Source organism: Myxocyprinus asiaticus, chromosome 1 (assembly GCF_019703515.2).
Source record: "Myxocyprinus asiaticus isolate MX2 ecotype Aquarium Trade chromosome 1, UBuf_Myxa_2, whole genome shotgun sequence".
Classification (NCBI taxonomy): Eukaryota; Metazoa; Chordata; class Actinopteri; order Cypriniformes; family Catostomidae; genus Myxocyprinus; species Myxocyprinus asiaticus.
The window spans coordinates 50,257,992-50,284,339 of NC_059344.1; the positions used below are offsets into that span (position 1 = coordinate 50,257,992).

Below are 26,348 nucleotides of genomic sequence, written 5' to 3' on the forward strand. Positions count from 1 at the left end.
GTGTGACTCAGAAGAACAAATAGTCTCAGAGAGTGATTCGTTCATTTTATGTTGGCCGCGCATGCGCATTGCGCAACCTCCGTTCGTTTAGTACGTGAAAACCGCATAGGAGCTTAACAGGAAACAGAAAGTTTAGTTCACCTTTCAACTCTTTTGGTCCGAGTCGTTCGTTCTTTTGTCACGTGACAGCCGTATACCCTATGCATAAATATATGGGTTATTGCAGGGATTTTATTATTATTATTAATAATAATATTTGTTATGTATATAGCGCCTTTCAAGTACCTAAGGCGCTTTACATGCATGTAGCATAGGCAAAATAGAACAATCACGAGTTAGAAGATGCCAACAGAGCAAAGGCCATGAAATAACATGTGAAACAATCACGACAGAAAACATATAAACTAAATTCAAACATATAGACAGTATGATGTAAAAAAAGATGCCCGCATTACAGGAGTCAGGCAGTTAAAAAACTGCAAATAAGTGAGTTTTCAGTTGGGTTTTGTTTTAAAGAAGTTGCATTTAAGTGTATTTATACAGACTGTTTCATGCTGCTCAGCGCAGGTATAAATGCATTTACAAAGCAATTACAACTGCATGAATAATGTTTAGAGATAATGTTTTAAATATAAAATTATGAATATAGAATATGAAACGGATGAAATTATACATTTAAATATGAAACTATATTATGAAAAATATGCTCTGTCATGATAACAACCAAGTTTAAATGGATATTTCACCCACTATAAAATTCTCTCATCATTTACTCACCCTCATGCCATCCCAGGTGTGTACAACTTTCTTTCTTCAGCTGAACACAAACATTTTTAGTAGAATATCTCAGCTCTGTAGGTCCATACAATGCAAGTGAATGGTGGCCAGAACTTTGAAGCTCCAAAAGCATATTAAAGCAGCATAAAACTAATCAATTCGACTCCAGTGGTTAAATCCATGTCTGCAAAGCAATATGATTGGTGTGGGTGAGAAACAGATCAATATTTAATTATTTTTTAACTATAAATGCCCACTTTCACTTCCAGATTCTTCTTTTGTTTTTGGCGATTCACATTCTTCTCATTCTCCCCACATATACTTCTTTGTGCAATTATGAGACAGCAGCTGTAAGGCTAGTTACTTAGATATATTCTGAATGTGTATTTTTGCAGCTAAAACAAGTGTTTTTTTTATTGTAGCATTCACTATTACTGCTTCTGGACCGTGATGATCAGGGGAAAGTGTAGTTCTCGATGTTACACACTTTTCTGTATTAATCATGCTGGAAACAGCCATATATTGTTCTATCATTGGACTTTGCATCGTGAATATTCAGTCAATCAACATAAACGTTTTGGCAATACATGAAAAACAGACCTACGTTTGAATACATTTTATTTCACTAAGTTTGCAGTCTATTACACCGTGTTGCTTTTATTAACAACTTATTGTACTATAATTGTATTGTACTTATTGTACTGTATTTTTGCAAAACATGGCAACATTTTTGCAAAATGGAATTACATGCTTTATTACATGTTTGGCTGCAGTTTCCCAGTGAAATTCCCAGTGGGGGGCACCAAAAGCAAGTGAAGTGATGTTGTGTTGTCAGACAGGGTTATAAGGTGAATTTTATATGGATGTTTTAATGAGTAAAATGTACTTCCCTAACCAAGAACTTTAGCCTAAATCTAACCAGTAGTGTCCTATAAGATAAACAACATCCTTATCGTTAACCAACATCTAAACTAAACCGATAGTGTTTTAAAAACAAAATGTTATCCCCTTTTGGAATGCCCAATTCTCACTACTTAGTAGGTCCTCGTGATGGCGTGGTTACTCACCTCAATCGGGGTGGTGTAGGACAAGTCTCAGTTGCCTCCGCTTCTGAGACCGTCAATTCGTGCATCTGATCACGTGACTCATTGTGCATGACACCGCAGAGACTCACAGCATATGGAGGCTCATGCTACACTCCACGATCCACGCACAACTTACCACATGCCCCACTGAGAGCGAGAACCACTAATCGCGACCATGAGAAGGTTACCCCATGTGACTCTACCCTCCCTAGCAACCGGGCCAATTTGGATGCTTAGGAGACCTGGCTGGAGTCACTCAGCACACCCTGGATTCGAACTTGCGACTCCAGGGGTGGTAGTCTGCGTCAATACTCGCTGAGCTACCCAGGCCCAAACCGATAATGTTTGAAAATGCAAATGCGATATGAAAAGCACATTTTCTGAAGCAAGCACATAATTTAATGTCACTTCTATTTCGTTTTGAGCTTCCATCGCTTGGCTCGAGCCTTGTCTCGAGATTCAAAGTCCATAACTCTATCAGGTGAGCTACAACAAAGTATACTTATTAAACAATTGCTGTTTGTGTAATGTTGTAAACAAATTTTCTTCGTGCATGCTCATTCAAGAGTTCATTGACATTTTCAATGGGATGCTAAGATTTGTAAAAATGCAAAAGTTTTATATTATAACCTATAATAAGTATACTGTAGTGTAATATATATGAACTATAGTTACATACATAAATAGCTGTGCTACATACATAGTAGCTCTGCTACTGGCTGCCCCATCTGGCCCAAAACTTGTAAACAGACATTCGTCCCGAGAACAAGAGACAGAAGCGGGCCAAAGGGATAGGCTCTGGCAGGTGAAATACTAACTGGAACTGGCCTTGGTGTATTTTGCTATCTGTGGTTAAAGTGCAAAGAGATAGCGATAAAGAGACAGAGAATATGTTGCTATTTTTAATCAGTTAATTGGGTAATGTAAAGGTGGTTAAATTATGCATCACCCTTCCTATTTTAACTAAATTTTACATTAGTAACTGGCATTTTGACAAAAATAAATAAATAATTAAAATATAAATAAAAGTATATATTAGTTTGATTTCACATAATATCTTAAAACCATACAGCAGTAAAAAGATTCCAGATTCCTTCCAGATGATTAGATGATGAAAAATAACTCAGAGTACTGAGATACTTCAGATTCCTTACAATATCACGCAGATACCATGGTATATATTGTACAAAATATCATAATATTACCATTTATTGTACCATGCACTTTTTTTTTGTGGTGTAGTAAATATAGCACAAAAGATTAAGTACTTTCTACACTGAATAAGTTAAAGTGTGGACTTGAAAATATTAAGTAAATTCTACATTCAAACATGTAAAAATTAATGCTCTAGCTTATAAGTAAATATTATTCATGTTTGTTTTTTATTTTTACAATGTGTCCTCATGTATTACTCCTAAACAATTTCGTATTTATTTGCAAATTTTATTAAATGTCACTGGTAAATAAAATAAGTACATTTTATTAAACTTTTCGAAGCTGGTGTTCCCAGCATGCAATGGGCTCGAATAATTAATCAGCTTGCATGGTTTCACGGTTTGCAAGTTTATTTACACCGTTTTTACTATAAATGTTTTTGTTACATTTGGTAACTTTTTGTTTTGTGCAGTCTTAAGTTCATTTTCTACTCAAAACTACCTTTTCGTGATCAAAAATATTATCTGTTGATTGTCACCCTCATGGTGTTTTGTGTACCAAGTGTTGAGGTCTGCATCAGCAACAATATGATTTATTTAGACAGCAATGCTGTATGATGATGTCTCAGACATAAAAGTATTCATAATATTTCCCTGTGGGAAGTTTCTGTATGTCATGTGGTACATGATAAAACATATATTTATAAGTCAGCTTCAAAACATGTTGTGAATTTTTTATGATTTTATAAGGTGTTTATTTAAAGTTTACTGAGTTTACTTGAGCATGATGTTTATCGTATTTGTAAGTAAAAGTTCCTAAATTTACTCACTTTAATCAATATTATGTCAAAAAGCTAAGTAAATTTTAGTTTTATACTATTAAGACTTACTTAGAATAACTGTGCGCAAAAACTTTTTGAATTTTTTTCAGTGATGGTACAAGTCATTAGTGAGGTCATGTGAATACTTAATAGATGCTTTGTGTCTCATATTTACATATTAATGCTACACTATGTACACAATAAAAAAGTAAAAATGGCAATCCCAAAGTCACCAGCGTCCACTGGTGGATTCTCAGGGCCAGAAAAGCCTTCTCTGCTGGCCTAACATGCCAAATAGATAAATATTTTTCATCCTTTCATTCTCAATCACCTTTTTCCGATGTATTTTTAATCGCTTTCCACTCTTAATTAATCTACAAACAAATAGAGAAAAACGAAAAGTTTATCCAGTCAGAATTTATTCCTTGATGCTTACAAGCAAAGTGTGACAACTGTTTCACAAATTGCATGCCTGAAGCAGTGCGTGAGTTTGAGCTCCACCCCCTCAGGCCTTCAGAATTTCCACAGAATCCCACAACAGTGCAAATTAATGTGCATCTAATGTCATATTGTCAGATTCATCAGCCAATCAGATCGATTTATTTGTTCTTGGCGGGTGTGATCTTTAGGATATGTCATGGTCGAGGAATTCTAGCTGGTCTTGAGTGACACAATCACGCTTTAAGTGATGTACGTAATTCAAGAGTGAAATGTGTAAGATCAAGCTGTCCGACGAGTCGGCTGTCATCACTGCTGGTATTGCTGTTGAGAAAGAGCAACTTGCAGCAACCATTAGCCAAATTCCTGCCTGACAATCTCTCCGCGAACGCGCGAAGCGCTGTTGTGTTCGGCATCAAACAGTTGCTTGACAGCAGTAGCAAATGACAGCTGAGTGGAAACAATGCCCAAACGAAAGTGCAAATTTACAGAAGATTTGCACAAAAAATTCCCATGCTTTCGTCCAGGTCGAGATCTGTGGGAAACAGAATGTATGACATGTAAAGCTGGCACTTATGTGTCAGTTGCTAATAAAGGTGCAAGTGATTTAGAAGCACACATTAGCTCTGCGAAGCATAAAGGGTCAGCAAAAAGGTGAAAGTTCATCAAGTAAATTTTTTAAATTAATCAGAAAATTATCACATTGCTTCATTTTCCATGGCCATTCAAAATAATAGTAATAGTAAATGAAGGTACACTCATGGCATCAAATATTTTATTTTAGTACATGGACATTCAAAAGAATGTTGGACATTTTTATTTATTTATATATATTTATGTTATGCTAATAGAGTGTCTTTTTCACTGTATTAAAATTTGCATTCATAGTAACACTGTTTTGAACCATATTATTGAGCATTAAGTGTCGTTTCAAGTTCTGGCTTTCGTGCGTGGACGTGTTTTTAAAATGTCAATTGGTATTACTAGTTAGCTGCGACATAATGTATGATGCCCAAAGGCATAGGGCGTCTTATTCATTGTGAAACTGTGTTTTCTTAATGGCATGAATCACACTGAAGGCCTGGACTTTAAATGCACGGCCCGCCACTGCCAGCGTCACATGCTTTCAGGCTCAGACACAGAAATTCATTTGAATATAATTTGTTTTTGTCATGAACGTGTTACAAACCATCCAAACAAAATCAATGTGGGATCAGATTGTTTAGGTTTGGGGATAAAGGCAATTTGTTTAAGTGGTTTCAGCTGGTACCCACCACACAATAAAGGACTATTTGTTTGTTTTTAGGAATTTTGTCTTTAAGAAATTGGAGACCACCTCTTTAGCATTGCTCAACCTTTGTCTTCTGAATATTGTAACAAAAAGAAAGCAAACGAAAAAATAAAATACAAAATAGCAAAAAATAAAATAAATAAAAATAAATAAATAAATAAACTGCTTAACGGTGCAGTATGTAAGATTCAGAATCCCTTGTTATTATATTTGACTCTCCAGTGCTGGAACAGGGCTAAAAAATGTGTGGATATATGTCTGACTATGAGAGAACAAAGACATTTTCAAAACAAAGAAAAACAAAACATATATATAATGATTCAACATTAACTCCCACTACTTTCCCTCCCCAATCGAGAACCCCACATGACCCCAAACGAACATCCCAGTGGTCTTACATAAGTACACACATTTACAGAGAATAAAATTATATATATATATATATATATATATATATATATATATATATACATATACATACACAAACATACATACATATACACATACACCTATAATAAACATACAACTCTAAACTATACCTCTCTCTTCACAGACCCACTGCGAGAGCCCCCCAAAAACGTCAAATATCTACCCCATTTCCCAATAAAAGAATCCCATATCCCCAGCCTTCTACATGTTACCTCCTCAAAGGTTGCCACCCTTCCCATCTCCTCGCACCACTCCCGAATTGAGGGTGCTCCCACCGACTTCCAACCCCTTAAATGTATGCTACTCCCAAAAATAGTACAGAGCAAATGGCGTAACTGAAGATACCTAAAAAACTGAGATCTGGGGATCCCAAAATATTGAACCAGATTTTCAAAGGATCTCATCACACCGCTCTGGTAAAGATCACCGAATGTATTAACCCCCCTCACAATCCACTCAGACCAACAAAAAGGGGACTTATTAATGCATAGTTTGGGGTTTAGCCATAGGCTCGAGGCAACATTTAGATAAATATCTGAATTAAAAACTCTGGACACCTTTGTCCATACTGAGTGTAAATGTGAAATAATGGGGTGTGATTTAACTTCTCTATTCAGTTTGATGGAAAGGCTGTGCGATGGCAAAATAGGGGCAAGAAGTTCTTGTTCAATGCAGAACCAGGGAGGGGCTCTTTCAGGTGGAAGCGACCAATGAGCCAAATGTCTGAGACCGAATGCATAATAATAAAACAAATCTTGGGTAGGCCTATCCCACCTTTGTCAATCGGCCTATGTAATTTATTGAAATGTAGTCTGGGGCGCTTACCACTCCAAATGAAAGACTTCGCTATGCTATCAAATTGCTTGAAATAAGAGAGGGGGACATCTACTGGGAGAGACTGTAGCAAGTAGTTAAATTTTGGAATACAGTACATTTTAATAACATTAACCTTCCCAATCATCGATAAATGTAATGAAGCCCACCTGACTACATCGCTCGAAAAACGTTTTATTAAAGGGTCAAAATTAACTCTGACTAAATCAGACAAATTTGTTGGGAATAAAATGCCCAAATACTTAATGCCCTGTTTGGGCCACTGGAAGGCACCGGCTGGAAGGCCATTACTGGACAGTACACTGTCAAAGCCAAAGCTTCGGATTTAGACCAGTTGACTTTGTATCCTGAGAACTTGGAAAAGGAATTAATAATTCTGTGGAGGCAAGACATAGATCTAGTGGGGTCAGAGACAAATAATAAAATATCATCTGCATAAAGCAGAAGCTTATGTGCCACACCTCCCGCAATCACCCCTGGAAAATCATCATCTTTTCTTATCACGGCTGCTAATGGTTCCAGGGCAAGACAGAACAATAATGGGGAAAGAGGGCAACCCTGACGGGTGCCCCTATCCAGAGTAAAATAATCTGAAATTAATCCATTTGTTTGTACCGCTGCTACATGGTGTCTATAAAGTAACTTGATCCAACCAATAAATGTACTCCCAAACCCATACATTTCCAAAATCTTAAAAAGATAATCCCATTCTACCATATCAAACGCCTTTTCAGCGTCAAGTGAGATGGCAGTGACCGGAGACTGATCATTCGCTACTGACCACATGATATTGATGAAACGCCTGATGTTATCAGAAGACCAGTGACCCCGAATAAACCCCACCTGATCTATATGTATAAGAGATGTCATAACCTTACTTAATCGGTTAGCCAAAATTTTAGCCAGAATTTTAACATCTAGCTGGATCAGGGAAATTGGACGGTAACTTTTACACTTGCTTGGATCTTTGTCCTTTTTAAGAATCAGACTGATCCGGGCTTGTGTCATGGTTGGCGGAAGCTTTCCATTCTTTAATGATTCCGTATAAACTTCTAACAAAAGTGGAGCCAGTTCTGTAGCATAAGATCTAAAAAATTCAGCAGCAAAACCATCTGGCCCCGGAGCCTTGCCTGTAGGTAAGGCCTTAATTACCTCGTCAAGCTCCTCCAAGGTTATCTCAGAATCAAGAGTGTTTTTTGCTCATTCGTCAGTTTAGGGAGTTCTAATGTTTCCACAAAGTTTCTAATATCTTCATCAGTAGATGAATTTGTGGAACTATAAAGATCAAGATAGAATTCTTTAAAAGCATTATTAATATCAATGGCTGAGGTAAAAATTTCAGCACCAGCAAATTTCACTGAGGGAATGGTAGAAAAAGACTCTCTCTGCTTTATATATCTAGCCAAAAGCTTCCCTGCTTTGTCCCCTGACTCAAAGTATGACTGTCTTGCCCTGAACAACCAAAACTCCACTTTCTGCGACAAAATAGTATTATATCTGTATTTCAATCGGGTCAATTCTCTGAGACCATCAGATGACATACGTCGCTTCAGCTCTGCCTCGGCACTTTTAATATTTCCTTCCAACTCCACAAGTTCTTGTGCTTTGGATTTTTTGATAAATGAGGCATACTGTATGATCCGACCCCTATGAACCGCCTTAAGTGCCTCCCAAGCCACGCCCACTGAGGATACTGAGGACCAGTTGGTCTCCATATAAACATTGATTTCAGTCTTTAACATTTGTTGGAAATCAGGATTTTGCAAAAGGGATACATTAAAGCGCCAACTATATGATTTCCTTTTCTCTGTATGTGGCAATATCTCTAAGTTCACCAGGGCGTGATCTGAGACTAAAATGTTTCCAATTGAGCAATCAACAACAGATGAAATGAGGGACTTTAAAAAATCTATTCTAGAATAAATCTTATGAACTGATGAAAAAAAATGTATAATCCCTACCAGATGGTTCAAAAGTCGCCAGATATCTACAAGACCAAGGTTTTTACACATCCTGTGAAGCGTCAATGTTGCTCTAGGGGGCTTACACACTTTTGCTTCACTATGATCAAGGACTGAGTCCATCAAAAGTTTAAAGTCTCCTCCCAATATTATATCATGAGGGGTGCCAGCAGCTTGCAACATCCCTTCAAGATCTATAAAAAAGCCCTGATCATCAACGTTAGGTGCGTAAATATTAGCCAAAATCATCCTTTGCCCCTGAATTTCTCCTAAAACAACAATGACTCTTCCTAATGTATCTTTAATCTGTTTGAGACATTTGAATTGTAGATGTTTATTAATCAATATAATAACTCCCTTGCTCTTACTTGAGCCAGCACTAAAGAAAACATGTCCACCCCATATCTTCCCAAATTTTTCAGCTTCCTGCGGGGAAAGATTCCTTCTTTTTATGGGGTGCCCCAACCCATTCACATTCCATGTGGAGAGAGATAACCCATTCAGATTAACATTTGACATATTGATATTATAAAAAATAAAAAAATGAGTGTGTCAAAAACAAGATTACACAGACCAAATTACCCATTGGTGAAACAATCAAACCCGAACTTCCCCCTGAACAAAACAAACAGAAAAAAGAAAAACGTGTGCATTAACCCCACGCACGACAGCACCAACCGGCGTCAATCCCTCTAAACTCAAAGAGTCCATGTACGTATGCGAGAACCCCCAAGACAACTTTGCCATCAGATTATTCAAGTCCGGTGTTTCTGCTCAAATTTTGTGAGGCACAATTACATAACAGAAAATACTTTGTAAAACAGACCCCAGCCAACAGGCAGAATAACAGAAAAAACATGTAGATTCATTCACAAAACTGTCTCGAAGGTGTGTTCCTCCACAAAATAAACTCCAGCTGATATAAAGCCGTTCAGTTTCCTCAGACAGACAAACAAATGATCAGAGAGCCGGCTGTTATGAGTGCTGCAGATGAGGTAATTATTCTACTAGGAGGCATAAGCACAAAGAACAAACATATTTAACCTCAACTGTCCCGAAGTAGTGTAATTCCAAAAAACAAGCTCCAGCCATTAGGGAGAGCCAGCGTGAAAAACAAAACCGGCATCCAAGACTGTACATTATAAATATGTTGACACAATTCAGTATTGATGTGATTCCATCACCACTGTCATATCTTTGATATATCGTTGCGCTATTGTTTTATAAAAATAGATTATATATATTTTCTGTATAACCAAGTTACGTTACACTAATGAATTGGTCTTTTTGCATTATCTTGAACATTGTCTAATGTCTAGCATTCATTTCATATGTTATTGTAGTTTACCTTGCTGAATAATTAAAGATTAACATTGTTTATGACAGTTACTGTGCAGGCAAGATCAAGTTAGCTAAAATTACACAGATCAATCCTTATGGCACTATATTTCACATGCTTTGCAGTTATGTAAGCTTACCTGTCCAATAAAAAGAACGTCAATTCAGGGTCGGTTTTGATCCCCAAAACTGAACGAAGGTCCCTCCAGGAATCAAATGCCCTGCCGATGTTCACTCTAGTTTTCACTCGACCACGATCACATTCCCACTTAGCCAGACGAGATTCAGTAGATATTTTTTATTTTTTTTTGGCTTACTTAGTGTAGGAGTCGGTGTTGTGCTGGGAGCAGGACGTTTGCTGGATTCCATCTCTAAGATAATGTTACCTAGTGTAGCAGTATGTTGTCACTGTTGAATAGCGGAAGAGAAGCTATTACCGAGGCAACGCTCTCAAGAGCGCGCATAAACGTCACATCCTTTGGATTTTCCTGGCAAAAGTGACTCGCTCCCTTCGCATGAAAATCAGTCTAGAGGCTTTAATAGGCAACCTAGGAAGTCCAGGAAGGGCTAATTTTTTAAGTTGCGTTACAAGCCGCACATTGGCAAAAGGCGAATATTACATGAAAATTGTTACATATTACACCTTTTATTGCCACAAGTTTATAGGGTCATTAAAGACCTGAGATATGTATATCCTGATCTCATGAAATTTACGTGAACATGGCAACATTTTTGCAAAATGGAATTACGTGCTTTATTACATGTTTTGCTGCAGTTTCCCAGTGAAATGTCCAGTGGGGGGCACCAAAAGCAAGTGAAGTGATGTTGTGATCAGACAGGGATTTTAAGGTGAATTTTATATGGATGTTTTAATGAGAAAATGTACTTCCCTAACCAGAAACTTTAGCCTAAATCTAACCAATAGTGTCCTAAAAGATAAATGAGAGGTTAACAAAACAGACATCCTTACCCTTAACCAACATCTAAACATCTAAACTAAACCGAAAGTGTTTTAGGGTACATTTACACGACAACAATGTACTAAAAATGGAAAAGTTTTTCCTTTGTGTTTCTGAAAAGTTTCGTGTACAGACGACAACGTTGTCAAAACGATCCCCGTTCACACGGATCCGCAAAAACGACTAAAAACGCTGTATTATGCATGCCAGGCCAGTAGATGGCGATGCCACTTTGTAAAGAAACACTATGCGCCTGCGCATATAAGCATTCTTCCACAGAGCGGTGAATACAAACAATGAAGATGGCGAAAGCATCGAGCAATTTTGTCTGGATGGAAGATGAGGTTGCTTTATTACTACAATTACTTTGCTGGAGAAGCATCAGTAAACTCAAAATCTTGAGCAGCACAAACACAGTCCTGTAGTCCGCCATTGTAGTTTTGAATGTCTTGCGCGTTGTTTTGAAGTACTCGCACGCATGCCTATAGACTGAACTCTCATGATTATTCAATAAACTCTGCTCATTTTTACCATCACTTCGTCTCCTGCCTTCTTCTGTATTCCCCCTGCTGACTCTTGGGCTGGTAGGAGAGTAAGTTAACATAGCAAGCTGTTGATGTTGACTGGTTTTGGATATCACACAGAACTCTGATATATGGATATCTTCTGAGGGAGAGAGAGGTCTTGTGTAAACTGGATCTAAAATGCATTTTCACTGCCTCATGTTTACATATTCTAAGCATATCACTGAATACTGTACATGGCATCACATCCCTGTCTACAGGCTATATACATAAGCGGTGGGTGAATGAATTTCAGGGTAAAGGTACATCAGATAAAATTAAGTAAATAAATAAATAACATTTAAAATACAAATACATTTTTCCCATCTGAATCCATACATTAATTTCAAGATTTTCAAATTGCAGGTTCCGCCTACTTTACAACGTTCACACTCCATACAAAACACTCCAAATGAATAAATTGTTGATTATTGTTATTTGCACAGACACCAGTATTCATATTGATAATTGTACATCTCAAATTGATGCCTATCAATCCATCACTCTTTATATAACACATAATACGCATGCGCATGATGTCATCGTTTTCACAAATTCGTTTTTGTATGTTTACATGGAGACAATAACGGCATCGTTTTCAAAAACTTGCACTTTGAAACCTGTTTTCAAAAGTTTGTGTTTTCAGGCCCCAAAACGTCGTTGTCCTGTAAACGAACAGCCAAAACGCATAAAAAGTTTTCCGTTTTTAGTTGAAAACGTTGTTGTGTAAACGGCCCCTTAAAATGCAAATGCAATATGAAAAGTGCATTTTCTGAAGCAAGCACATCATTTAATGTCACTCCTATGGCACTTTCGTTTCGAGCTTCCATGGCTGGGTTCGAGCCTTGGTCTCCGAATTCAAAATCCATCACTAGTGAGCTACCGCAGAAGCTAAACATGTGTAAATAAGTGTGTAAATTGGCGGGTCTTTAAAACAGGTGTTAAAACATATCATCTTTCAAATTATGTGTTGAGGTAAAACTGTTTGGAGTTAATAACATGGCAGTGTGAGTAATAGAGTGAAAAATAATTGTTAAGATTTGTGTAAAAGTGAATAAAACGCACTGTTATAGCACCTCTAGTATTCACTTCACCAGGAAATTGCAGCGAAACAGAAAGCGGCACATAAAAGTAAGTTTGCAAAATTCTAGTTATATATAATTCTAGTCATTCTATGAGACTAGGATATGTAATAGTGTCTGAGTGATTTTATTTATTTATTTATTTATTTATTTTTGGCATTTCCATAAATCATATTTCATGATTATTTAATATCTATATAAGTTAACTATCACAGGATATCAGTGTGACAATGGTGAATTATCAGTACGCCATATTGGTGTACGCATACATATTATACGTACATGCTATTTCTTACTCTTGGTGGTGCTGATGTTTGAGTGATTGACATGATAAACATTTTACATTGCAATCTGACGAAGAACCAATGTTGAAGTAAACTAGCAATTGTAACATGAACGGTATGATTTGTCTATTGTCATTTGGGTGTTCTATTGAAATTCTGTAAGTTGTGCATCTATCTAGACTCAAAAAGTGCCAGAGAAAATACATATGTGTAGCTTATGAGTTAAAATGTGAAGCTCAATATGTGTTTGACAGCCAGTTGCGTTTTATGAAATTTTTGTGTGGAACAGGGCTGTTTCTAGGCATAGGGGAACTAGGCAGTCGCTTAAGGCGCCACCTGCTGGGCTGGGCGCCAAAGAGGGAGCCGCTGCCACACACCCCAAACACCCATCCTTCTCAGACCATGACCAAATCACTGCAATGAAATCAACATTTATATTCATTTTTATCTATTATTTTAACTAGCGTTAAAGGAAATATTAAGAGTGGAAACAGGAAATCGAGTGGGAAAAAGAATGGGACAAAAGGCACAATTGAACTGGGGTTACTAGGATAACACTACACAATCACGCCGTCTTTACATACCATGCCACTGTATCGACATCGATTGTCTAGTTTGTCGTATATTTCTGCGGTTCCACCAGACTATAGCGGTGCAAATTAAAGCTTCTTGGTCCAAATAGCTGCACTGTGTGGCAGATGCTATTTATACCGGGATGCAAATAGTCACTCTGAATATATATTCTATTCTATTATTCTTTAATTGTCTTGAAAATGTTTTCAAACATTAGACAGTGTCTGGGCATTTTGTAGATCAATTTGTGATAGATATACAGTATGTACTGGGTCTCTAAAGATCCGAGTATGTAATAATAATGTCAGGACTGCAGAGGCAGGACCCAAACGCATAGCTGAAAATAAGATTAATTTATAAAAACTAAAACCAACATAAACTCCCACAAGGGGGAAAACAAACATAAACTATCCCAAAGGGGAAAAAGGGTAATCCAGGGCCGGGGCAGAAGGCAGCGGGAACAGGACCGACCGGACAGGGTAGGGATGAACAGGACAGGAAACTAGACCGACAGACTGACTGACTGACTGACAAGAGTAAGCAAACAAATACACAGGAGCGACTGGAAAACACTACTGGAAACAAGACGAACTGGCTCTGGACAGCAAACATGAGGAGACTAAAATAGGGAGAGAAATCAAATGGGTTAACACAGGGCAAGTGTAACAAATGAACTAATAATGGGCAAACAAGGAGGCGGGACAATAGACAATAAGGCAAAATATGCCCATGCCAACTGACAAACAAGACTAGAGAATGCGTAGCAATGCCAAACAAAGCGATGCCACGCATTCTCACACTAAACAGAATCTGAGCGTACATCGCGAGGCAAATGCCACACGATGCACGCAACAGGCGACAAAAACAAGACAGGACACCCGTGCAAGAGTTCAGCCACACGCACCCGTGCGCATCCGTGTTCACGAGAGACAGAAACTATTGATGTGAGTGCATGCTGCCAAGATGACATAAGCACGATGCACCCACGTCAACAACAGACAGACATGGAGCATGAGTGCCATGGACTGAAACCGAACCAGACAGGAAGTCAGGATCCAGACACCATGCTCCCGACATGAAACAGGACAGACCGAAGAAACAAGACAGACATGGGATGATAATGCCATGGTCCTGTCAGACCAAAACACAGAGTGACAGGACTGTGACAGTAAGCCCCCACCCTCCTCAATGGGACTCTCGGCGTCCTAAAACGGGAACATTAAACAATACACAAGACAGACAAAACAAGGACTAACATAAAACAGAAAATACAACAGAAAGGGAGGGAAACCAAAGAGGGAAATTAAGGAAAGAGGCGGGGTCCGGCGGCCTGGAGGAGGCCTCAGGGTAAAGGTGGGGTCTAGCAGACTGGGGGAAGGCCTCAGGGCAGAGGTAGGATCTGGCGGCCTGGGAGGAGGCCTCAGGGCAAAGATGGGGTCTGGCGGCCTGGGAGGAGGCCGCCAGACCTTCTTTTGATTTTCTTTAGATTTGTAAAGATTTATAAGTTTTATATTATAACCTATAATTAGTATATTGTAAATGTAATATTTATGAACTATAGTTACATGCATAAATAGCTGTGCTACATACATAGTAGTTCTGCTACTGGCTGCCCCATCTGGCCCTAATGACTTGTAAACAGACATTCGGCCTGAGTACAAGAGACAGAAGCGGGCCAAAGGGATAGGCTCTGGCAGGTGAAATATTAACTGGAATTGGCCTTGGTGTATTTTGCTATCTGTGGTTAAAGTGCAAAGTGATAGCGATAAAGAGACATATAATCAATTAATTGGGTAATGTAAAGGTGGTTAAATTATGCATCACCCTTCCTATTTCAACTCAATTTTACATTAGTAACTGGCATTTTGACAAAAATAAAAATAAATAAAAGTATATATTAGTTTGATTTCACATAATATCTTAAAACCATACAGCAGTAAAAGATTCCAGATTCCTTCCAGATGATTAGATGATGAAAAATAACTCAGAGTACTGAGATACTTCAGATTCCTTACAATATCACGCAGATACCATGGTATATACTGTATCAAAATATCATGATATTACCATTTATTGTACCATGCACTTTTTCTTTTGTGGTGTAGTAAATATAGCACAAAAGATTAAGTATTTCTACATTGAATAAGTTAAAGCTTGAACTTGAAAATATTAAGTAAACTCTACATTCAAACTTGTAAAAATTAATGCTCTAGCTTATAAGTAAATATTATTCATGTTTGATTTTTATTTTTACAATGTGTCCTCATGTATTACTCCTAAACTTTTTCATATTTATTTGCTAATTTTATTAAAAGTCACTGGTAAATAAAATAAGTAAATTTGATTAAACTTTTCAAAGCTAGTGTTCCCAGCATGCAATGGGCTTGAATAATTAATCAGCTTGCATGGGTTCACCATTTTTACTATAATTGTTACATTTGGTAACTTTTTGTTTTGTGCAGTCTTAAGTTCATTTTCTACTCAAAACTACCTGTTCATGATCAAAAATATTATCTGTTGATTGTCACCCTCATGGTGTTTTGTGTACCAATTGTTGAGGTCTGCATCAGCAACATTATGGTTATTTATTTTGAAAGATATGTGGAGTGATAATGTCTTTGACATAATATTATACATTATGCGTGCCTGTGGGTGGCTTCTGTATGTCATGTGGTACATGATAAAACATATATTTGAAAGAAAACTTCAAAACGCCTTATGTTTTAATAAGGTGTTTATTTAAAGTTTACTGAGTTTACTTGAGCATGATGTTTATCGTTTTTGTCAGTAGAAGTTACAGAGTTTACTAAAATGTTTAAGTTAAATTTACTCACTTTAATCAATGTTATGTCAAAAAGTTAAGTAGATTTTAGTTTTATACTATTAAGATTTACTTAGAAAAACTGTGCGCAAAAACGTGCAAAATATAAGTAAATCTTACTAGTCATTTTTTTCAGTTTGGTACAAGTCATTTTGAGAAACTTCAACTTATGAGTTCATGTGAATACTTAATAGATACTTTGTATCTCATATTTACATATTAATGCTACACTATGTACACAATAAAAAAGTAGAAATGGCAATCCCAAAGTCACCGGCTTCTAACAGTAGTCTTGCTACCTCCTCAGCACTGAATTCATGTTTTGCCTTGATGTTTTCTGAAATGCATAAACATAGGATAATACAATATCCCCTAAATTAAGAAATATCTCTAAAAATAGAAAGCAGAACTATTTTTCCATGGAATTTTGTGTTTTCTGTATTTGCACTGTGTGTAACCACCATGCTTTGTCCATGTGACTATCTATTTTGCATATGCACATTTTACCATATGAGTATATGGTATAATATTTTAATATAAATTATCATTATGTCATTCAATAAATATATAATAATAATAATAATAAAAATAAAAAAATAAACTGAGGTGTTGAGAATTTAAGGAGCATCAGCAGCAACCATGTGGAAACTACAGTTGTTACATCACTACCTGTGTGCTACTTTCTTTTTCTTCCCCTGAATAACATTAAATATTTTCACAAAATGGAAAGGTTCCTACTTTCAACTCTAATGCAAAATGATAGGTTGCTTCGATGTGACCACTGTGCCTGAAAGGGTTAATTAAATAAATTCCCCATAAAAAAGGTACACTTTTTGACTTGGTGGGTGAATGATGAAAGGCTAGAAACAGCCCTTGTATGTGGAAAATAAAATAAAAAAATATCTCTTTTACTTTTATTATTTTGAACATCTTTGTATTTGTTTTGGTTTGCATGTTTATTTTGCTTATAATAATAGCTATATATTATATCACTATTATATACCCTTAGCCTTTCCTTAGCCCCTGATGTTTTTAAATCATAGAAATGCCCCTGGTTTGAGGCAGGCTGCATTAATAACCCACATTTAGCATATAAGCAGCAGACAAAATAGCTCATAAAGACTGGACGAGTGCATATTTATAAGTTACATAATAATTGGGAATTTTTAACATCAAGGTAACAGGTAGTTAAACTGAAATGTGATTTGTGACGACAAGGCCATTGCATCATCGAGCAGCTGTAATTAAAATTGTACCTTGCTGTTGCAAAATGTTCAATCTTCCAGTTTTACTACCAGTGGCCACAATGTTGAAAAATTTCCTTCAGCACTGAGCATTAAGATCCCCCCAGCTCCTCTCAACCATTTGTAATAGTGCAGACAGATTGTCTCATAGGATCTACTACTATTTGCCTATTCAGCTCTGGAGCAAGAAGTCTGTGCTCAGATTCCTTTGCCTCTAGCTATCATTCCACCTATATATATCTGATGCAAATGATAAAGTAAATAAAGTCTTCAGTGCACGATTTTTTATTTATTAAGATTATTTTTCATTGTTATATCAGCACCATCTGCTGGTCACTTCCATTTATACAGCTCTGTTGAATAAATCTAAAATTTTAGATTACAGTTAAGTAGATTTAATATTTGGGCCTCATTTGCATTGGTCTGACATTTATTCAGGGCGGCCACTAAAATTGAAAGAACCAAACTTTTTTGGGTGGGCCCCCACTTTCCCAGACTTAATGATGAGTAGGCTTTAGTGAATAAGCACCCCCCCCCCCCCCCAAAACACACAAATACATAAAAAGGGCCCGGTATTTTTGTCATTAGGTACAAATTATTAATGCATTTCTAACTTTTACGTGACCAGTATTTTTATTCCAACACGTGTACTTTTTTTTCTGCAGTGTTTGTGGCAAGGATGCAAACTTTTTACTATGTTATATGTTTCATTCATGAAGAACATGATAAACAAGAACGGTTCTTACAGCAATAACAACCATAATTACCAAATAAAACATTTCTTAGTATCAATTTAGTACAACAAACCAACCCTCACCCCACCACTTCCATTGCCTAATGTAATTAAGAAGCATTTACTGTTATAGGTCCCTCCTGGTTGCCTGGTTTCCATGTTTCTCTTGGGTTTTTCCTCTATTTTTTATCTGCAGCCTCCCTGAGCAGCAGCTCTCTAGCAAGGTCAGGCCTTCCAGAGCGAGTCAAGCAGTGGGCCAGCATGGAACATTTCGAAGAGGTGGAAGGAAGGCCCCTTTTCCAAGCTGTCAGAATGCGAAAAGCTTGTTGAGAGAGGCTGTGGGGTGCGCGCAGGCGGGCAATCTGTACAGCGGAGCGACGAAGACTGAGAGACATGGCGAGAAGCGCTGCATCATCCTCAGTGAGCTCATCACAGAGCCATGATAACAGCTCATCTGAGAGAGGATCTGGAAAACAAACACTTTCACTACTAACTTAGAACTATAGAAAATACAGTTCATACAGTATAAAAATCATTATGTCTACGGAAAGTCCTCATAAGGATAGCCGCACCAACGTGTGTGTGTATAAGTTTTACACACCTGGTTCACTGTGCTGCAATATATTTGCACTTACAGGTCGAAAGATGGTCCTGGCACTCTAAATAGAAAACAAGCAAAAATCAACTCGGAGAAATTCACAAACCACTAAAAATGACCAACAAAAAAGGTAAAATATGATTCCTGTGTAACTGTGTCACTTATGCAATGATGTATGATAAGGCACTGCAATTTTCTTCAGTACACAGGTAAACGTTAACATCTCAATTGATCTTTAACTCACCCTCATGCCATCTGAGATGTGTATAACTTTTTTCTTCTGCTTAACACAAACAAAGATTTTTAGAAGAATATTTCAGCTCTGTAGGTCCTCACAATGAGAATGGGTACAAACATTTTGAAGCTCTATAAAAGTACATAAAGGCAGCATAAAAGTAACCCATAAGTTACATCCATATCTTCATTAGTGATATAATAAGTGTGGGTGAGAAACAGATCAATATTTAAGTTATTTTGTACTATCAATCTCCACTTTCACTTTCACATTCTTCTTTTGTTTTTGGTGATTCATGTTTTTCGTGCATATCGCCACCTACTGGGCAGGGAGGAGAATTCATAGTAAAAAAGGGACATGAATATTGATCAGTTTATCACCCACACCTATCATATCGCTTCTGAAGATATAGATTTAACCACTGGAGTCTTATGGATTATTTTTATGCTGCCAACAGAGCTGAGATATTCTCATAAATATCTTAATTTGTGTTCTGCAGAAGAAAGAAAGTCATACATCAAGGGTGAGGAAATTATGAGAGAATTTTGGGTGAACTGTTACTTTAAGGTACAGTTAATTTCTGGATTTAAAGTATTCTACACTTTAAAGACTTGTTAAGTCTTTAGTTTACCTTGGGTAAAGTGAGTGGCAGCCTACAGACAGGCTCTTCTAGAGGGCAGTCTTTAGACAGGGCCACTGTGTCACCATTCCAGACCAAGTGACCTTTGGTGACCCTGAATAAACTGGCAACACCTTTGTAGTGAGGAGAGCTGTAATTGCCAAAGGGGTCCACTTCTTTTAATCTCAAATAGAGCCGGTTCCTTCTTTGGTTGTGAAATGTGATTAGGTGAGAATCTGTCCCCTGATTACCTATGACCACAAGTAGAAGTATACAAGAAACAAGTACGTACACACAGGAAGTTCAAATTTATCCAGCCAAGTGGAGAAATTTCATGTTATTTAAATCTAGTCATTAACTGGACATGGCTTCTTTAAGAACCTGAGTTTTGCGACACTTGCTTTTTGGCACTCTCTCGTGTTAGAGACGTGAGAACATATGTTGTGTAAGAGAGCTCCCAGTTTTGTTCATCGGTTGAGATTTCTTTGGGTAAATATCAAATTCTACACAAAATGTTGTTAAATTGCATTAAATATGTGTTCAGTAGAGTTGTATGTTAAAATTGAGTGTTATGGGTTATTTTTGAGGGATGCATACGGATTGCATGTGGGGAGTTTGACCACATTTTCCACACATATGAGGACTGGGTTTGTAAATTTAGAATTAATCATATCGTATTTGGTGATTTGTAGCCCAGAGTGTTTTCCAGTTTTTGAATAAGTGTAATACGTGTTATATGTGAAAACGTGTAATGAGAATTTTATTGTTTAAACTGTTGTGTTTGTCCTTAAAGAATGGTTAAAAATGCATAAAATGCTTTGAGTGATTTAAGCATGTGTTAAATATATAAACTACTGTGAATGATATAAGCATGTATTAAGGTGATGTATGCTGAAGCATAGCGGTAGGCTAATACCCTGTTTGTGTTTTCTTTTGACATTAGCTTCTACTGTATTTTTTAACTGTATTTCATTGAACCATATTTCATTTTTGTATTTAATTTCCGTTTCCATTCCGTTTCCCCCCCTTTTTCATTGACCACTATTTTTTTTTCTTCTTCTTTTTTTTTTCAACAGCCGTAAGAATATAATCCCAAAAAGATATTTTTGTATTCCGTGTTGTTTCTTTACAACCACCAGCTACATGAATAAATCCTGAAGATTTCTACATCCAGAAGATTTCTAGAGCATCAAAAATATTGAAAAGTCAATGTCAGCATCTATGACTATCTATTTTAGAATAAATATTCTAATCATAAATTAGTATTATTATAAAAACAGATATTCAGCCTGGGAGGCACTGTCCACCTGCAATCTAGAAAAATCATTAAAAAATTATGCTAAGTATGGAATGTGCATGAGTTACTATGAAAGAATAATCTAGTCTAATATAATATAATATAATATAAAAAATGAAAGTACAAGATTTGCTCAATATAGCACTGCAGGTTATGTTCCCGCTGAACATGAGCAGCAGCTGTTGTCCCTCCCTCATGGAGATTTTTGACGAAGGCTCTGGAGGTCCACAGTAATCCAGGGCCTGGAGTTCAGAGAGCTCCCAGCTAAGATCTCTGCTTGTCAGGGTGGCCACAACCACACTGCTGGGGTCCAGACGCTCATGATGGACTACAGTGGTGACTGAGAAGATCTTTACAGCTTCTTCCAGCTCTTCAACGAAAGAAGTCAGGTAGGAAGATTTTACAGAGGATTGAATGCGAAGGACTATTAACCTGAAGAGGCATGTGAGGAAGAAGGAGAGGAAGTTCAAAGAGACAGTTCAAAGGGGCATTTTCATATCATGCTACCAAATATTAGTTTTGATCAGCACCTTTCATAGCTCTCGGATAGTTCAAAAGAGACCAGACCATTCTGTAGGTTCCTTACACTGACTTTATCTAAAACTTTCCAATGGTTCTCTGTCCAGCCCAGCAGAGCAAGCTGCTCTTTACAGTCTTTTGGAGACTTAACTGAGGCACTATCAACCCTGTGTCAGAGAGAAATACATTTATTTATTAATTAATTTCAATGCAATTGTTAGCACTGATATACAGTAAACCTTTCACTCAAAGAGGAGACCTGATTTTCTCTCAATTTAGAATGTAAAATGATTTACCTAATCTGCTGGTATGAAAGATTGCCTGGTACTGGAATGGGTCTGTCAGTATCGTCTCGTCTCGAAATAGAAGGACATGGCAAGATAAGTGTGAAAGGTCGTCTGAGTTTAAGTTTTGAGGGGTGGATTATGTACAGTAAGGGAGTTGAGGTGAGAGCAGCATGGTAGGAATCATTTTTGGATTTAAGAGAGGATAAAATGGCAGCGTCCACTGGCTGAACCTAATGTGACAAAAAGAACGGCCACTATAGTGTGGTCTTTGATTTAAAAGCAGCTTAACTGTACAAAATACATTATTGCATTTTTTAACTGCCATTTATTTGAGTGAGCAGTTAATTATTTTGATATGACTCTTGGGTTCAAATGTGTTGAAGTTCTTCTATGTGCGTGTAAAACATTTAATAAAATGCTTCAAGGGTGAATCTCACAAAACTTGCCGAGAACACATCTGAATCATTTTGACAAAACAAACAAACCAAAAAACAAAACAAATGTAAGATATAAGATTTTGCTTAAAACAAATTAGCCTAGAAAACACTACGGGAATTACATATAAATAAATAATTTTTTTTTACCTGGATATGATTTCTCCCTGAAGCAGAGAGAAAGTTCTCAAAACAAATGCATTTTTAGAAAATGGTCTTCTGGTTTGCTTTAAATAAATAATAATAAAAAAAGGAACAACAGCTGTGATACATTACCCTAAGTGACAAGAAAACCTGAACTTACCATTACTTGAGCAACAACTGGTACAGCGAAGGATCCAGGCAAGTAGTCGAGGCATATCCTGGAGTCCACACTGAGTTTGAGAGACAGTCCCACCTTAGGAACAGTAAAACTCTCCATCCTCAAACGGGACAGAACCGCAAACACACCCAGAGAATACACCCGCACTACTGCAAATGATCCCTTTAAGGAAGACGCATACAGTGACATTATACTTGCTAAACATAAGCATATCCATATCATATATAAGCTTACAATAATTATAAAGGACATAAACCATGTTACATTGGAAAAATCTATAATAACCTCTGTGTTAGGTTTTAAGTAACAGAAATTACACAAATAATTTTTTAACAAATTCATTTTATTACAGACCCTTTCTCCTCCATAGAAACCTTTGGTACATGTTGGGGTGACATAGCTAACTCTTTTTTCCAGATCCACCACTTTCACTGTAATCTCTCTATAGTTCCCACGGTAACTCACTCGGAACGGCACTGCTATGCTGAGTGGGAAGGGACATTTGATGTCGCTGAAGTTTGAAATGCGGAGAACACTGCTGACCAGCTCCTCTGATCCTGACACCATGAGAGAACTCAGGCCGTCAACTACCTCACATGTCATGACATTTGCAACCTCGCATGGGGCAGTTATGTAGCAGACTCTGGGAGATTCTGAAAAACTGGCTCCTCCTGACTGGTCTGCAAGTCTGTCACCAAAAATACAATCATTGTTAAGAAATTATGTAAATTCAAATGAACTGAAAAGCTGATTATGTGGTTTTATTAGATTGTTCTTTTTTTAGGGTCAGATTCCCAGACATTAAAGGTCAAAGTATACTTTGGATGTCCACGTTGCGGATCGCTTAGCATATCACAATGCAGTTTAAGTGGGCAGGGCTGTTTCTGAGCATATAAGGGCCCACGCGAAATCCTACTTGGAGCAACCCCCCCCAGAATGAAATAAATTTACAATAAATTACTTGTAGGAGTGCTTCATGACGACGAAGAACCTTTAAGCGTGCGTGTGCCTTTCACATCTAGCTTCAATGCTCTCCTTGCAGTTACATTTTCCCTTCCCTCTCAGGCCACAAGAGGGCCCCCAATAACTGTCTAATTGAGCCATAACAGCTACCTGAGTCTGACTTGCAGCTTTTTGTGTTTAAAAAAACCTTGCTTTGCAGGACCCCTGGTGGCTCAGAGGGCCTAAGTGGCTGTTTATACAACTTATAGCTAGAAACGGCCCTGGTAGTGGGCATGCGTCAAATGCATTCGTATTCACTTGCGGTCAGAAGAGTACACTTTGAAAAGCGACCTGGCGCGAGCCGATGCTGAACGCTCAGAAATTAAATATGCCCGGGTCTTAAAAGGATAGTTGTTCTGGGTGAGAAACAGAACAATATTTAAATCTTTTTTACTCTAAATCTCTATGTTCATATTCACTTTCAGATGTAAAAGTGAAAGTGGAGATTTAGAGTAAAAAAGGACTTAAATTTTGATCAGTTTCTCACCCACACCTATTATATTGCTTCTGAAGATATGGATTTAACAACTGGAGTCATATGGATTACTTTTATGTTTGCTTTATGTGATTTTTGGAGCTACAAACGTCTGATCACCATTCACTTGCATTGTATGGACATACAGAGCTAAGATATTCTTCTAAAAATCTTCATTTGTGTTCTGCTGAAGAAAGAAAGTCATACACAACTGGGGTGCATGAGGGTGAGTAAATGATAAGAAAATTTTTATTTTTGGGTGAACTATCCCTTTAAGACTATAAATAGGAGGGATTTTCAAAGGACAAATCACCATTAATAGTAGGGTGTTTCTTCAACTTTTTGGCAATTTCATGTCTCAGGGGTTGATTTTAAATAAAAATATCAAATTTAAACTGTACTAGAATGCCTCCATTTATTTTTAATAATATTTTTATTTTAGATTTTTATGTATAGATTTTATTGTTTTAGTCTTGTTGCAGACCCAGACTTTCAATATTAAACTATAAAAATCCATTATAAAATAACAAATTATTAAAAATGTTAAAACTACAGTACAATAATATAAACAAAATGAAATATAAACCATAAAAGCATAACACATAACATAAACCATTTCAATATTTATTGAAGCTAAAATTATTTCTCCAAAATTACGACTTTCTGTATTTCCATCACACCAAACAATGTTGCCCCCAATACTTTTTTTTCAAAAGTTAGGTTGAAAAACACCCTTTTATATAATGTGGTATAATATATGGTTTGTAAAATGTTTTCTTGTTAACACAATTCTCATCAAAGAGGAAGAGAAAGCTGTTGGACTGATCAACAGCACTTTCGACTGGAAATATTGTTACATCACACCTGCCCCCATAAATAGACTTACCCAACAGTGACCAATCCATGCTTCAATTTTTCACTCTCATCCCTGCTTTTCTCTTTCCCCTCTCCTTTTAATTCCTTTTCATCACTATTGAGGCTCAGGCACTCTTTGCAGTCAGACACTATAGCTTCATACAGTGAGTCTTCTTCTGTTTCTTCCTGATGTACAGAATGTAACCTCACGTCCCTTGTTTCTTCGGACGTTTGTCTGTCATCCATACACACAGTACAGTGCTTCATTGGATCTGATGTAGGACCAGTTGGAAAATCTGAAGAATGCACTTTTGCAAGATGCAAATGCTGGTCTGTGCTTTGGCACCGGGGAGCACTGATATCACATACTCCTGTTTTTATCTGGTCTGTTGTATCCAATGGTCCAATACTGATAGGATCCAGCTGTCCATTTCGTTCAACTCTGTTTTGAGTGGGTAGGCTCCCTCCCATGACTTCATTAACAAAAGCAATGCCAGTGTCAAGCCTGCTGCTCATTACACAAACCTGGTTTACAATAATGTGGACATCTTCCAGTACATTAAGTATGACATCAGTCACATGGTCTTGGAAAAAACAGGATCCATAGGAAGCATCTAAAATCACATAACACTATTATTCTAGTATACCCTAGAATAATTCTAAGACAAGCCAGGTGAGTGTGCATATTAACAAATTTATTCTATTTTGCCATTTTAATAACCTTAAATTAACCTTTTTTAACTTTAAGGAATAGTTCACCCAAAAATTATAATTCTGTCATTCACCATCATATCGTTCCAAACCTGTAAGACTTTCTTTCTTCTGTGAAACACAAAAAGAGATGTCAGGCACAATGTTAGGGACTCACCAACTTTTTATCCATACAATAAAAGTCAATGGTGACTGAGGCTAACATTCTGCTTAACATCTCCATTAGTGTTCCACAGACGAAAGTCTCAGGTTTGGAACTGCATAAAGACAGAATGGTCATTTTTGGGTGAACTAACCTTTTAAGCTGTTGTCCTTTTTTCAATGTGTATTCAGTAAGTACTAGAATTCTTTGAAAATGTTGAACAATCATGCCAATAAAGCTTTGTTGACTCAGAGACAAAGTGAGAGACCAAGAGGGGGTTTGGAAACTTTCCTACAACTCCATTACAAAAACCCAACCTTCTCATAAAGCACTTACCCACATCAGCTGTTTGCTCCTTAGACTCTCTGTCTGGGAGAGTGCATGCCAAATTACAGTACATCCTATGCTCTGTTAGTGTGTTCGCTGTACCACAAAGTACCTCTCTCAGCACGCACACTCGTTGAG

At 37.2% G+C, this 26,348-nt stretch overlaps 1 protein-coding gene across 5 annotated transcripts; it reads right to left on the bottom strand.

Moving 5' to 3' along the window:
- Positions 1 to 4,461: 4,461 nt before the first annotated feature.
- dthd1 (death domain containing 1) lies at positions 4,462 to 26,348 on the bottom strand. Of its 5 annotated transcripts, none has more exons than XR_007898492.1 (10): positions 26,220 to 26,348; positions 25,062 to 25,644; positions 22,681 to 23,386; positions 21,952 to 22,172; positions 21,667 to 21,822; positions 21,261 to 21,568; positions 19,852 to 20,090; positions 18,989 to 19,046; positions 18,513 to 18,853; positions 4,462 to 4,810 (listed from the first exon to the last, which is right to left on the bottom strand). XR_007898492.1 is itself a non-coding variant. In XM_051710636.1 (10 exons), exons 1-10 carry the CDS (start codon positions 26,281 to 26,283, stop codon positions 18,567 to 18,569), a joined length of 2,319 nt encoding a protein of 772 aa, XP_051566596.1. In that variant the 5' UTR covers positions 26,284 to 26,348; the 3' UTR covers positions 17,853 to 18,566. The 5 variants fall into 5 exon arrangements, 3 of the variants coding, with proteins under 3 accessions (XP_051566596.1, XP_051566589.1, XP_051566572.1); XR_007898493.1 differs by lacking the exon at positions 4,462 to 4,810 and adding an exon at positions 16,465 to 16,747; XM_051710636.1 differs by lacking the exon at positions 4,462 to 4,810 and having other exon boundaries at positions 17,853 to 18,853; positions 22,681 to 22,860; positions 23,164 to 23,386.

Coding starts and splice junctions, on each gene's coding strand:
- dthd1 (XM_051710612.1), bottom strand. CDS start 26,283: ATGTACTGTAATTTGGCATGCACTCTCCCAGACAGAGAGTCTAAGGAG. Junction 22,173..22,680: donor CAGTTGTTGCTCAAGTAATG/GTAAGTTCAGGT, acceptor TTGTCACATTAG/GTTCAGCCAGTGGACGCTGC. Junction 21,569..21,666: donor CTATCCGAGAGCTATGAAAG/GTGCTGATCAAA, acceptor ATGCCTCTTCAG/GTTAATAGTCCTTCGCATTC.